Source organism: Pezoporus occidentalis, unplaced genomic scaffold (genome assembly GCF_034315485.1).
Source record: "Pezoporus occidentalis ecotype Australia unplaced genomic scaffold, CSIRO_AGI_Poc_V1 ctg229, whole genome shotgun sequence".
Lineage (NCBI taxonomy): Eukaryota > Metazoa > Chordata > Aves > Psittaciformes > Psittacidae > Pezoporus > Pezoporus occidentalis.
The window spans coordinates 1,200,930-1,214,344 of NW_026914169.1; the positions used below are offsets into that span (position 1 = coordinate 1,200,930).

General features: G+C 48.6%; 1 protein-coding gene across 2 annotated transcripts; it reads left to right on the forward strand.

Annotated features, from left to right (window-relative positions):
- Positions 1-1,119: 1,119 nt before the first annotated feature.
- Positions 1,120-10,348, forward strand: CETP (cholesteryl ester transfer protein). Of its 2 annotated transcripts, XM_062621287.1 has the most exons (16): positions 1,121-1,339; positions 2,331-2,445; positions 3,367-3,501; positions 4,010-4,080; positions 4,870-4,957; positions 5,080-5,149; positions 5,440-5,500; positions 6,399-6,490; positions 6,759-6,938; positions 7,350-7,400; positions 7,721-7,888; positions 9,267-9,334; positions 9,475-9,517; positions 9,604-9,673; positions 9,978-10,063; positions 10,160-10,348. In XM_062621287.1, the coding sequence occupies exons 1-16, from the start codon at positions 1,213-1,215 to the stop codon at positions 10,232-10,234; spliced, it is 1,500 nt and encodes a 499-aa protein (XP_062477271.1). In that variant the 5' UTR covers positions 1,121-1,212; the 3' UTR covers positions 10,235-10,348. The 2 variants fall into 2 exon arrangements, with proteins under 2 accessions (XP_062477272.1, XP_062477271.1); XM_062621288.1 differs by lacking the exon at positions 6,759-6,938 and having other exon boundaries at positions 1,120-1,339.
- Positions 10,349-13,415: the final 3,067 nt, after the last annotated feature.

The following is a 13,415-nucleotide window of genomic DNA, read 5'->3' on the forward strand; positions in this document are numbered from 1 at the left end:
GACAGCGGGGCTCGGAGGAAGTGTCCTCACCCAGAGCGGGGAGCACAAAGCATCTGCTAGGGAGAAGAGGGTGGCTGGCATCTCATCTTGTTTGGGGCTCAAGTGTGCCCCTGCAGTGCTGCAAGATCTCACCCTTCCTTCTCTGTCAGTCCTTGCTGGCTGAATGGTTCACAGGACATGCTGCTGCAAGTCTTCTTTATGAAATGAGCCTACCCTGTTTTATTCTGCAGCTTGTTCTGGGATGGGCCCCTGCAAGACAACAGGGTGCCAGGGGACTGTGGGTGAGTGAGGAGTGCACGTAAACCTGGTTTCTAATGTCTCCCAAGTAGCAGCAGAGAGGCTAGGTGCATGAAGGGCTCCAGCTTAGTGGGTTCTTCCCCATCCTGAATGTGCCAAACCAAAGATGGCCCAAAAATCCAGCCAAGAGGCTGAGAGCTCCCAAGTCCTGTGGTCCTGGGGCTCTCTAGAGATGTTGGATATGTGCATTCACCCAGCAGTAGTAGCAGGAGGAGACCCCTTCCCAGGAGCACACCTCAATTTCCTCACAGTGGAAGGGGAAGCAGTGGATAACAGAGGTACCATTCAAACAGGGCTTTGCTGGGAAAAACAAAATCTTCCCTGTGAGGGCACAGGTTGCCCAGAGAAGCTGTGGCTGCCCCATCCCTGACAGCGTTCAAGGCCAGGCTGGACAGGGCTTGGAGCAACCCGCTCCAGTGGAAGGTGTCCTTGCCTGTGGCAGGCGTTGGAACTGGATGAGCTTTAATGTCCCTTCCAACCCAAACCAGTCTTGGATTCTATGAAGTTACTGCAGGAATGCAAACTACAGAATATTTCTGTATGAAGAGCAAATGATGAACTGGCTGGAGGCAGAGCATGAGGCTCCCTTCATCCCCTTTTAATCTCCATCCCCCTGCAGCTTTCTCTGCTTGCTTTGATGCGTGCATGTCCTGAGCTAAAACAGTCTTGGCAGGAGCCAAGTCCTGCAGCCCAAGTGCCTGCTGTGGGAGGAAGGCAGCGTGTGACTTGAAGAGTGTTAAGGAAACTATAGGAACATTAGGAAATGTGTGATGAGTTTTGATAACTGGAGGAAGCAGGTCATGTCCTGCTTTGAATGAGCACTGCTCGGAGGTATGAAAGCAGCCTTTGCCACGGTCAAGAAGCAGTCGATCTCGTCTGTGCTCTCTGCTCTGGCTGGAGCTCTGGGCTGGCAGGATGAGGCTGGGGACCTTCAGGATCTTACTAGTGCTCGTCCACGTGTCAGCAGCCTGTGAGTTCGGGCCCTTCCCTTACAGTGTCACAGGGATCGTCTGCAGGATGACCAAGCCCGCTGCGTTGCTGCGTAAGTACCTGCTGTACAGGCTGCACTTCCCCACTCCCAACTGCAAGTTAGTGATGGAGCAGTCAAGGAAGTGTGTTTCTTGCTTACCTGGCTCTTGTGGAAACCGTTTATCCCACAAGATGTATTAATACCTGCCTGGGAGCACTGGTTAAAGCATGGGCACCTGAACTCAATAGGCACAACTTCTCAAAGGAGCTAGAAAATAATCCCCAAGCCCTCTCCACAGCCCAAACTTTTACCAATGTTAGTCACTGGGAGATGGTGTGATGGAAGACCTAGAGCAAATGTGTGTTTGATTTCTCACTTCACTTGGGGTGGGAGCACAGAAGGGGAGAAACAAGGGTTCTCTGCTACTGGGGTTTCTGTGCAAGGCTCTGGGGGTTCTGCAGGTGGAAGAAGAATAATCAGAGCTCGTGCAAAGAGTGGGAGCAGCTCTGTCCTATCCCCTCCAACAGTGGGATATATAGGGAAGGATGCTTGGCTGAACTCAGAGAGGGTATTTCTGCAAGGAAAAAGTCCAGTACAGGCTTGTGCCTGATGCCAAGCTGGAATTGGATGGATAACATTACAAAAATGGGTACAGAAACTTGAATCTCAGAAGTTTTCCTCTGGAGACCCAACAGCTGGCTGCAATACAAGCAAACAGCAACAGAGCAGAGCACCAGAGTGAAAAAGTCAACAGTCTGTGCAGTGTAAGTCTGCCCTAAGGTGCAAGTGAGGTGTGTGAAAGCTGGGCTTGATTCCCTGAGAACAGCCTGGCTGGTCACTGTCCAGCCCACATGCGGCTATCGCCAGCTGCCACCAGCTCTTAAAGTCAGGTTTGTTGTTGGTTTTGTGTTTATTATGCTCTGAAACTACTCCTCGTGCTTCCTTAATCTAATGGGAATGCCTTGATTGAAACTCTCCTGTAGAGCTTTAACCCAAGGTGCTGACTCGGCTTTGCAGCCAGGACAGGTTGCAGTTTGATATCTTTGCCCTTTTGTTCCAACAGTGAATCAGGAAACAGCACAGGTCATTCAAGCAGCATTCAGAAATGCCAAGTTCCCAAATATCACTGGGGAAAGGTCCATGCGGCTCCTCGGCAAGGTGGCTTATGGGCTGACCAAGTGAGTGTCTCTGTATCACCATGCCAGCGTAGGTGCGGGCTGATGGAGGGGACCAGAACTGGCCTCGGGGGGATCTTTGATCCAGCAATTCCTGGTGAAAGCAATGGTCTGAACTGGGACAGATCCACTTTCTGATCTGCACCTTGCAGACAATTTGGATGTTGAGGTTTAGGCTGCTGATTTGGGTTAACAAATGCACTGATGCAAGCACAGGATGGATTTCCTGCTGTGTCTCCTGTGAACAGAGAGCAGTGCAATGAAACATGCTGCGAGAGCTGGGCTTGCACAGCCTGGACAGCATCTGCTCCAGGGTGACCTTAGAGCAGCTTCCAGTGCCTAAAGGGTCTACAAGAAACCTGGAGAGGAGCTTTGAACAAGGACCTGTAGGGACAGGACAAGGGGGAATGGCTTTAACCTGACAGAGGGGAGACTGAGATGAGATCTTAGGCAGAAGTTCTTCCCTGTGAGGGTGCTGAGGCCCTGGCACAGGTTGCCCAGAGAAGCTGTGGCTGCCCCATCCCTGGCAGTGTTCAAGGCCAGGTTGGACGGGGCTTGGAGCAACCTGACCTAGTGGAAGGTGTCCCTGTCCGTGATAGGGGGCTGGAACTGGATGAGCTTTATGGTCCCTTTCAACACAAACCAGGACGGGATTCTGTGAAAACAGGGCTGTTTCTGCAGCGCAGTGCTGTTTCCTGTTTAAAGCATTCACCTTGCTTCACCCCCGACTATCGACAGGGAGCAGCAGCGCACCCAGGCTGAGCAAAATCACTGTCGTACCTGTGCGTGGCGCTACCCCTGTTATTTGCAAAAGCTTCCGAGGGTTGCCAGAGGCCCCTTAGGGACCCCTATTCCTCATTAGCAAACCTGGTCACAGAAAGCAGCCTTGGGGATGGTGACAAACCAGGTTTTTGTTGTTTCTAGCATACAGGTAAATGACTTATCCATCGAGCAGAGTGAGGTGGAGCTCAAGGAGAACGATGCCATTCACATTGCCATTAAAAATGTGACAGCCTTCTTCAAAGGGACCCTGAACTACGGCTATGCTGGGGCCTGGTTGTAAGTACCAGGGGGCTGGTTGCTGCCGAGCGCCACACCCCCTCTCATGCTGCTGCCCACAGGCATGCGTCACCGTTGAGGGGCTGCACTCCTCTGGCTCTCTTGGATGGCAATGCTGCTTACTGCCTACATGAGAAAAGGTTTTATACACTAGCAGTGTTGCTCAGCCCTATCACTGCTCTTCTCATTCTGCTTTCTACCTTTCTGTCCTTATCATCACCCCCTGCTTGAGGAGACAAATGACCAAAGCATAAAAGTTCTTCCCTCCCCTTTGCTGCTCTATGTACTTTGAGTGGTGGAAAAAAGAGGCTTAATTCTCCTGGGCAGTGGTTTGCAACGATTTGAAACCAGAGTATCTGAATGTGCTGCTGCATGTTGGGGTTTTACACTAATGTGACTGATGTGAAAAGTGTTACAAACCCCACCCTGCAGCTGTCAGGGGATCAGGGAGAAGATGCATCCCATTTAGCATTCAGGTTGCTAAATGTTCTCTCTTCTGCCATTACAGTTTGCAGCTTTTTCATTCAGTTGATTTTGAAATCGAGTCTTCCATTGACCTCCAGATAAACATTAAGCTGAGTAAGTAACAGCTGGGGATTGCAGGCTGCAAGGGTCTTGGTGTGTGTGCTTCCTCCAGAGTAACAGGAAGGTCTGGGCGTCTGGCTCCGCTCACCTCTGTGGGGAACGGGTCACAGCTGGAGCCTCAAGTGGGTCTCTTGTCATCCTGTGTACACAGGACAGGAGACGACATGGCCCTCAGCTCGTAATTTTAATGGATCAAGCAGAAGCAGCTGGTATAAAAAATTTCTGCAAAGCCTATTTCTTGAGAAAGTCAGTAGACCTAGACTAGAAAGGGACAGAGGCAAACCTCCACAAAGGATGAGAGGAATGTGGGTTATCTCATGGGCCTCAAAATACATTTTCCTGCCTCAAAATACATTTTCCTGGTAAGGTCCAGGGGGAGAGCAGCATGAAGGTCTTGATGACAGTATACTGCAATTTTCAGATGTTTTGCACTACAATGCAAATTCCCTCCCTGCTCTAGTCTGTGGGTTGTACATACTTGCCATGTTCTCTTGGGTTATGTTAGGAAACAACAAAAGAGCTGGTATCCAAATGAAGTGCGAAGAAGGGTGCTTGGTAAACTAGCTCAGCAGTTTACCCTCCATCCAGGTCCAAGGTACCTCATTAGGCCCAGCTTTGCAGGGTCCTGTATCTTTTGGAAACATGGCCTGGGAGGTGTGGGGGACATTGGCTGCCCCTCTGCAGTGATGCCCTGCTCCATGTCTGCAGGGTCTGCAAAGTGCACTTGTCCTCCTTGTCTTGGTAGCAAATCAGCTATTTTTTCTTTTCTTTCGTCCCATGCAGTGTGCCAGAAGGACCAAGTGGCTGCCGATGCCTCGGACTGCTACCTGACTTTCCACAAACTCATGCTTCACCTGCAAGGAGACAAGGAGTGAGTCTGTTCCCCTTCAAAATCAGGCTTCACTTGCCCGGCTGCTGGTCCCCATGTGCTTCAGCCCAAGCAACACTCACCCTGGGGTGAGTGATCCCTGACCATGCTCATGTTATGTGCAGACCCGGCTGGCTGAAGCAGCTCTTCACGGATTTCATCTCTTTCACTTTGAAGTTTGTTCTCAAGAGTGAGGTAAGATCAGACACTGGCTGTGGATGGAGGAAAGGTCAGTTTGCCACACACTCCTCTGCTCACGTATGCACACAACATAATGGGAATAGCATTTTAGTGTTTGCAAAAAATAAGACAAATAAATAGAATCCACAAAACCTGCTGCCACCCCAGCTTGGATGGGGTCAGAGGTTGTAATGATGCTGGAATCTTGGATGTTGCTGGACTGAAAAACAGCCCTCAGGTCTCACCATGAGGCCCAGCTCTGCTCCACAACCTGAAGTCCTAACCCCCTTCTTTTCCTCTTGTAGGTGTGCAATGAAATCAATTTTCTTGCCCAGGTGCTGGCAAATTTTGTACATGATTTAGCAGGTAAACGTCCTTGGGTTTTCTGCTTTCTTTTTCATGAGCCCCCGCAGGGCAATAGCTACATCCATCAAAAAAATCCTTTGAAACTGTATGTGGGATCCCAAGCCCTCAGACAAAGGCAAAATAAACCTTAGCAAAGTTTTGAATTTTTCTGTATCAGGTTGATTTATAAGGGTGATTGCCCTGGTTGAAAGACATGAAATACCTCAGTTCATGAATGAGGTATTTCTCCTTCATCATGTAATGACCAGAGGTGTGGAACAACTGCAGAAGGACTGATGTTAGCTAGCACAGGAACATGCATTGGAGTATTGAGGCTGAGATATTACAGCATCTGTATACGCCTGCTGATGATTTTCCCATGGTTCCCAGTCCCAAATATCAGGGAAAAGGACATGGAATGTGGAAAAAAAAAAAAAAGGAATGTAAAACTGAGAGTAGTTTCCACCATTTCCAAGCGAGTCATTGGGCAGTAGCAGGACCCAGCGCTAACACCCAAATGAATGGGGTCCCTCAGTCCCATCATAGAATCCTAGAATGGAAAAGTTCCAACCCCCTGCCATGGACAGGGACATCTTCCACTAGAGCAGGTTGCTCCAAGCCCTGTCCGACCTGGCCTTACACACTGGCAGGGATGGAGCATTCATAACTTCCTGGGGCATCTTGTTCCAATGTCTCACCACTCCCATAGTAAAAAAATTCTTCAGTATACATAAATCTCCCCTGTTTAAGTTTAAACCCATTGCCCCTTGTCCTGTCACTACAGTCCCTGATGAAGAGACATCTCCATGTCCTTTTGTAACTCCCAATCACCTTCTGCAGCAAGTCCTAGAAGATGACTGCCACATGCTGTGCCCACAGTCACATTGTGGTGTGAGGTTTTGTTGTTTTCTTCCTGCAGAAAATTTTGTCCGGGATGAAGGTATCAGCGTCGATATCTCCCTTGCATCAGTTCCTTTAATAAAAGCAAATTACCTAGAATCCCACCACAAGGTAAAGTAACCCATGCTGCTCAGAGACCAAAGGTTTTCTGGGGATGATGTTTGCAGGAGGGCTGCGAGTGGCTGGTCCCTTGCTGTCATGCAGAGCATGGGCTGTATCTGCATTTGCAGCGTGGCCTGATGCCAGTCTTTTACCCGGGCACACAGCTTGTGCTCTGCTCCAGGTCCAGCCTTCACCTTGCAATGGAAATGCAGGTATTGACACCTTGCCCTGTCTGCCAGCTGCTTGAGGTGACTAACATGCTTGCTCCCCTTTAAAGGGCCTTGTCCTGTACAAGAACTACTCTGATGTCTTCACTGACTCTGTTTTCTCCCCGTCGTTGCTGACTGAGTCCCGGATGCTTTATTTCTGGCTGTCTGAACACATCCTCAACTCTCTGGCTTCGGCAGCTTTCTTAGACAAGCGCTTGGAATTGACCATCAGAGGAGAGGAGTTGCAGGTGATTTCAGGGGTGGTTCCCTCCTTACATCGCATTGTGGTGAGACAGTAAAAAATTCCCTAAATACTGGTTTTTTTTTGGTGAGGGTTAGTTTCTGTAGAAGACAGAAATCTATAGTCAGTCACTACATGTGATCCTGGTCAGAAATTTGTGCCTTCTTAGCAAGAATATGCTACCACACGGTGTTATACCTTAGAGCAGTAACACCATCTGGTAGAAAACATGCCTTCTGAACTGCAAAGTGATGTGGTTCTCTGTGGGAGTATTGAGGTAGCCAAGGAGTGAGCTCAGGGGGAACTTAGCCATGCCTCTGACCTGGCCACAAGTCATTCTGGCCATCCAGCCTGCATTAGGGCTGACCATAACCTCTCTTGTGCCTTTCTGCAACCTGTTTCTGGTTTGTTTCTGAAGGCGCTGTTTGAAATGGAAGATACGGAAGCACGGCAGAATGTGGTGCAGATGGTAATTTTGGTCTTATTCAAAGTGGTTTATGTCAAATGAAGAACTTTTCAAATAGATTCTGTTGCACTGTAACAACAGTGTCCTTCCCTTGACAACTTGAATCTTGGGTGGGCCTCATGGGGAAAACCAGGGACTGATGGAGAAACTGTGCCTTGCAAGGATTTCCTCACCCTCCAAGCTGGCACAGCTTCCCTCCAACCCAGCTGAATTACTGTGAGCTGGAGGAAAAACTGGGGACTACAGAAGGGATGCACTTCTGTGGCAAATTGGCATGAAACCGGGAAAAAGCCTGACTCTTCTGTTGCTCCTCACTTGACCAGATTTTTCAAGGCACCTCCTATAATGACTCTGTGGCCAGGGTATGGAGTCTTGCCCATCCCCAAATCTCTGTTCAGCCTGAAGGAACAGTCGTGAAGTCCTTGGTAGCAGTGGAGGTCAGCACCCTTCTCATGGGAGAAGAGTCCCTGATGGTTCTGTACATGGAGAAGGTCAGTTCTTGCTTCTCCTGACTGTGAAGACCTTGGGAGGGGTGGGTGGCTAAACTCTGGGAGGTGGAGAAAGCATATCGGTTCCTTTTAACGCTCCCATCTCTTCCCTCAACAACTAAAGGTGGGAACGCTGACAGCAATCGTGCTGGCTCAGTGCCTTCCCCTATTAGGCTAGCCCATCACTGGTGTGCAAGGTGGTAAAAGCAGCAGAAAGCTCTGATGAGCCCCCCTTAACCTGTACCAGACACAGTGAAACCCTTTAGCTGAGGTATTTTAGGAGAGAATGAAGGCACCATGGGAATGTATTTATTTTGAAACTTCAGACTTCCTCATTCCCAAATTCTAGCTCTGGCCCTTGCTGAGAGGATGGTTCTCTCTGACATGAAGGTACCACTCTGGAGAATGCGAATCTCAAAATATAACCTTTTCCACTATATATGCCTGTATGAAAGTTCCTGCTTACACTGTGTTTTACACCAAACTCCTTTATACTGAATCTAAGGAGGCAGAAAAAAGAAATGCGAACAGCCTTGCTGTCATGGGTAACATCACAAGAAAGCAGTATGTCTGTCCAGCCTTGTAATTATGGGCTGGTATGGACACTAAACACTGCATAAAACCAAATCCCTGCCTGAGGGTAGACTGGCCTCTTCAATTTAAAGGCTTAAACTGTAATTGAGTACAGTTCTCTCCTGCCTTCTGCAAGCATCCCACACTAGCAGAATATTCCAGGGAAACGTTCATGGCTGGTCTTTCTGCTTCAGGTGATCTCTTGAAACTAATTTCTGGTAGGAAACTACTGAACTAGAGGTGGTGCCCAAAACTGTGCCTCTCAGGATGTGATCTGCTCCTGGCCTGCCAGCCTCCTGGATCACAAAATGCTCCTTTTAAATGAATGTTTGCATACAGGCAGAAGCAAGAAAACGATCCTAAATGGCCAGAATTCAGAGATTGCCTTCTTTTTCAGTGTGGTTATAAATGCAAACACTATAGGAAGGCTACTTGTAGTATCCGTGGCTGTTCTCTGCACATTCTATCTGATGATCTTTGTGTTGAACTGGATGGTCATTGGGAAACATCACCCTATATAACCATTTCCTTCCGGCATAAGCAGAGGATTTGGTTCACAAAATGGCAAAAGCATCAGTCCTGTGAATAAGCCAATATAGAACACCGCAGGCTGAGGCTGTGGGCATCAGGGAGGAGTTCACTGCCAATAGAGAAGGAAAATGAGGACCTGCTCTAGTAATATCTGGAGGTAAAGCCAGAAGGGTGTTGAACTCTGGGTCACAAAAAGTAAACCAAAATGACCAAATGCAACTTGCTGCTGTAAGGCAAGATAAGCTACGTCTCAACCCTGCTGTTCATCTTTGTGCAGGAAATCACGGTCACCATCCAAGCTGCCTATGCAGAAAAGAAACTAATTTTGCACCCTTTGGACTCCAGGTTGGTACTGTGGTCTCTGGCGGGGGCGGGGGGCGTGGTGGGCAGTTCTCTGCCTCTTTTAGCCTGTATCTGAGAGCAGCATAACAGGATCTCTGCAGCCCGCAATGATTTTCCCCCCTCCTTTTTGTCCTTCCCTTCAGGATAGAGTTTAAAGTCTTTAACTGCACAGCTGATCCAAGTGAGGTAAGTCCAAAGAAAGTATTCTCCAGGCCACCTGTGGCAAAATGATGTATTTAAAACCTGTTGTTTATGAATTTTCTGGCTTTTAGAATGACCCATCCATAAGAAACTTCCTGCAGACAATGATCTCGGTTGTTGGGATCCCAGAAGTGATTTCAAGTGAGTTTTCCCTTTGGGGAAGTGCTGGCCTACTCCATTAAAGTGTCTCCTAAACCTAAGCATGAAAAAATACATCAATAACCCTGACAGCTTTGGGGGACCACATTACTAAAGTAAATTTCTGCTGGATTCACTTGGGGAATTGGGAACCTTTTGTAAATGGCTGGGACAAAGGAAAAGTAAGTCTTCTGTCAGGCTGAAGGTTGTGGGGCATTGAGGCACAATTAGTTTTTGGCAAGAGGCAGAAAAGGTAGCAAACCAGGATGGCTGTAGCTGTAACTGCATTGGTTTACTGATTCCATAGGGATCGAACCAGCTTTGACTTCACTGATGAACAGCAAAGGGCTTCATCTATTTGAGATCAGAAATCCTGAGATCATCACAAGAAAGGTAAGCAGAGTTTAGGAATACCTGGATCTCAAAGCCCTTCTTGGGAGTGTGACATAAACTAATATAATACTTTTCTCTTTTATCCTCCCTTTTTAGGGATACATAATTGTACAACTTGACTTTAGCTTCCCAAATCATTTGCTTCTTGATTTTCTTCAGAATACATTCTAAAGCTGATCTCTTCTTAAAGGAGCCCAGGAACTTGTGTACAAACAGGAAGATCATGTGTGAACCAGTTAAAAGATGAGCTGATTTAAATGAGTTTCAGTTTAATTTTCTTTCCTTTTCATAATAAATGCTCCAGTTTTTGTGCAATTGTACTTCCGTGGAACCTTTCCTCTACAACAATCTTGAATTCTGCACTTCTATGCACATTACTTTTCCGGAATCTTTAAGGACTTGAGTGCTTAGGAGTAAGGCTTGGACTGTTGAAGTGCATGGCCTCTGGATTAGCACTCAGGGGAGGCAGCAGAAATGGGCTTTGCTTACCTTCTGGCATCTTTGTTATTACATTTTGGAAATGTAGCATCTTTTGTGTTGATCCTGGGTTTCATTTCTACTATGAGCCAAGAGGCTCCTGATTTTGACAACTCCAGTGACATTACCAAACTCCAAGTAAACTCAGAACCAGTTATACTAAAAGACCTGGGTGTAGCTGAAAAAATATAAATGGATGTGAACTGACAGTGCAGTGCAGTACATTAACGGAGATCTCGCACCCTGGGTGCTTTTTTTACACAGCCTGTACTCTTTGTAGAGCTCCAGGTAAACTGTGATGCCCATGTTGTTGAGACGATGGGAACAAACTTGAGAAAAGCAAATAAAATTATAAGGAAGCCAAAAAGATCAGAAGAGCAGGAGTCCAGTTAGGCAGGAGGTTCCTCTTTCTTCCAACAATTTATTTGAAGTGCCTGTTATTTTCATTTACCAATTCATGCTTCCTTGTTTTATATTTGTCTCTTCACTTAGAAGAGATCTTAGACAGCACACCTAAGGCTGTAGCAGTGATCATGTTAACAAAGGCAGAGGATGATGTTCTCCTTCCACACTGTTGTGGTTTAAACCCAGCCAGACAACTCATTCACTCACCCCCCCCCCCCCTTCTTTGCCCTCCCCCTACTCCCAGAGGGACGGAGAGGAGAATTGAAAAGAATGCAACTCCCACGGGTTGAGATAAGAACAGTTTAGTAACTAAGGTATAACACAAATCACTACTGCTACCACCAATGATAATAATGATAAAGGAAATAACAAGGGAAGAGAATACAACACCTCACCACCAGCCAACCGATAACTCGCCCCACCCCACCAGACCAAGCACCCACGGATACCTCCTCCAACCCTGCAGTCTCTCAGCCCTTCCGGGTAACTCCCAGTTACATCCTGGGCATGACGTGCTGTGGTATGGAATACCTCTTTGGTCAGTTTGGGTCAGGTGTCCTGTCTCTGCTTCCTCCCGGCTTCCCCTCCTCCCTGGCAGAGCATGAGGCTCACAAAGTCCTTGGCCAAACCAAAACATCATTGTTATCAGCTCTGTTCCCAGGCCGAAAGCCAAAACACTGCACTGCACCAGCTACCAAGAAGGAGAAACATGACTGCTACTGCTGAACCCAGGACACACACAAACCTGTATTAAAACTGGGGCTTCTGGAAAGAGTCCTATGAAGCTGGCAACAGGACAGCCTTGGTTTCTTGAGCTCCCGGGGCATGGTGGTTGCTCTCCCCACACTGCCATGGGTGTCCTCCCTGGGGAATGAGCCTCTGACCTCCCCAGCACTTCCTGCTTCCTACAACAGCTGTGTTTAACATCTGTTCAGTGGACTTGGTGCCAAGGCTGGTGGAGGAGTAGACTGTGGCACACGGGGTGGGCTGAAGTTACAGGTTGCTCCATGGCAGCCAAGGAAGCTTTATCTTGCTGAGTCTCAACCAGCCGTGTCCATGACACTGCAGCTTTCACAGTGACACCATAGCAGAGCCAGTGGTAGCCTTGAAGAAGCCCGGGTATAGTGGGCACCTTCTCACCTCTCTTCCCACCCTGTCCCCATGCTGTCTCTGCCGGCTTTTTCAGTACCAGCTAAAGGTTTGTCTGTGCTCCCTCTTGCTCTAAAGCCACCGATACTGAGGTGACATGTCCCCTCTCTGCATGGCAATGCCTGCTTAATTCTATGGGAACTGGTTTCTGTCAAGCCTGTCAAGTCCTCCTGACATTCCAGTGGAGTGACGAGCATTAATAAAAAAGAAATGGCAGGGAAAAAAACACCACCTTTTTTTGCCCTTAGAGGTGCCTTGCCGTGCCAGCCAAAGACGCCTGCTGGGGCGCACTCGGTGACCCACTGGGGCTGCACCAGCCGGCTGCCCTCGCACAGAGGGCAGGGGCTCTGCTGAGGGGGGAAGGAGGGAAGCGTCCAGCAGACCCCAGACGCTACCACCGCGAAACGGCGGCGCAGCGCCGGGCCGGGCAGACACTGAGCCCAGCCGCGCCTCGCCTTCGCCTCCACTACCTTCACGTCCGCCCCTCGCCGCACCCCCCCCGACATGACGGCACAGCCCCATGCCAGGAGCAGAGCCGAGGAAAGCGGCGGTCGCCGAGCCTGGCACGGAGCCGGTGCCGTCAGGCGGCTTCTGTTTTGCAGCGGACCGCGCTGCCGCTGTGACCGATGGACAGCGCGCCGCTGAGTGCCGCGGCTGGAGCAGGAGCGCCCCGTGAGCGCTCAGAGTGCGGGGCGGGCTGGTGTGGCCGCGGTTTTTGCTTTTCCGCGTCCAGGGCTAAGGTTGGATGCGTTCATGGAGATGCCTTTTGCTCCCCGGTGCTGGGATCAAACCAGTGATTCAAAGAAATCAATTCACTGTAAAGCACAGACCTTTGTTGGTGCCGGGAGCATGTGAGGTTCAAACCTCCGTACATGTCTCCAAAGCACAGTACATTTCAGAGAGACTTTACGTTGTCATCCTGATACAATTTTATCTGAAGCATGCACACAGACAATTCAGTAAGTTATATAACTGTAGTTCTCTCATCCTCCTGCACACTTGGGTTAGGGCTACAACAGTCTATTGGTTACCTTTTAGCTTTAGTAGTATTGATCAATTGCTAATACCTGCGAGCTACGTGTTTATTTCTTTGTTCAAATCGTTAACATTAGGGATGTTAACATTAGGCTTTCCCTGCTTAGAAGCAATTTACAGAAGCAGATTCAAGCCGTTTACAGGTCAAATTCTGATGCATTGTTTATCATGCCCACTCAGGGGCAGGTTCCAGCCCTCAGAGGGGTCCCGTGTTGAGTGAGCAGTCACATTTAGGTGCTAAGTCATACTCATACAAAAGAGTAAAGTTATTTCAGCTAAGGCCTAA

What these genes read in the sequence shown, in the direction of transcription:
- CETP (XM_062621287.1), top strand. Translation starts at nt 1,213, where the DNA reads ATGAGGCTGGGGACCTTCAGGATCTTACTAGTGCTCGTCCACGTGTCA. An exon ending in CACCTGCAAGGAGACAAGGA is followed by an intron (nt 4,958 to 5,079) that starts GTGAGTCTGTTC and finishes TGTTATGTGCAG; the next exon opens with ACCCGGCTGGCTGAAGCAGC. An exon ending in GGCAGAATGTGGTGCAGATG is followed by an intron (nt 7,401 to 7,720) that starts GTAATTTTGGTC and finishes TCACTTGACCAG; the next exon opens with ATTTTTCAAGGCACCTCCTA.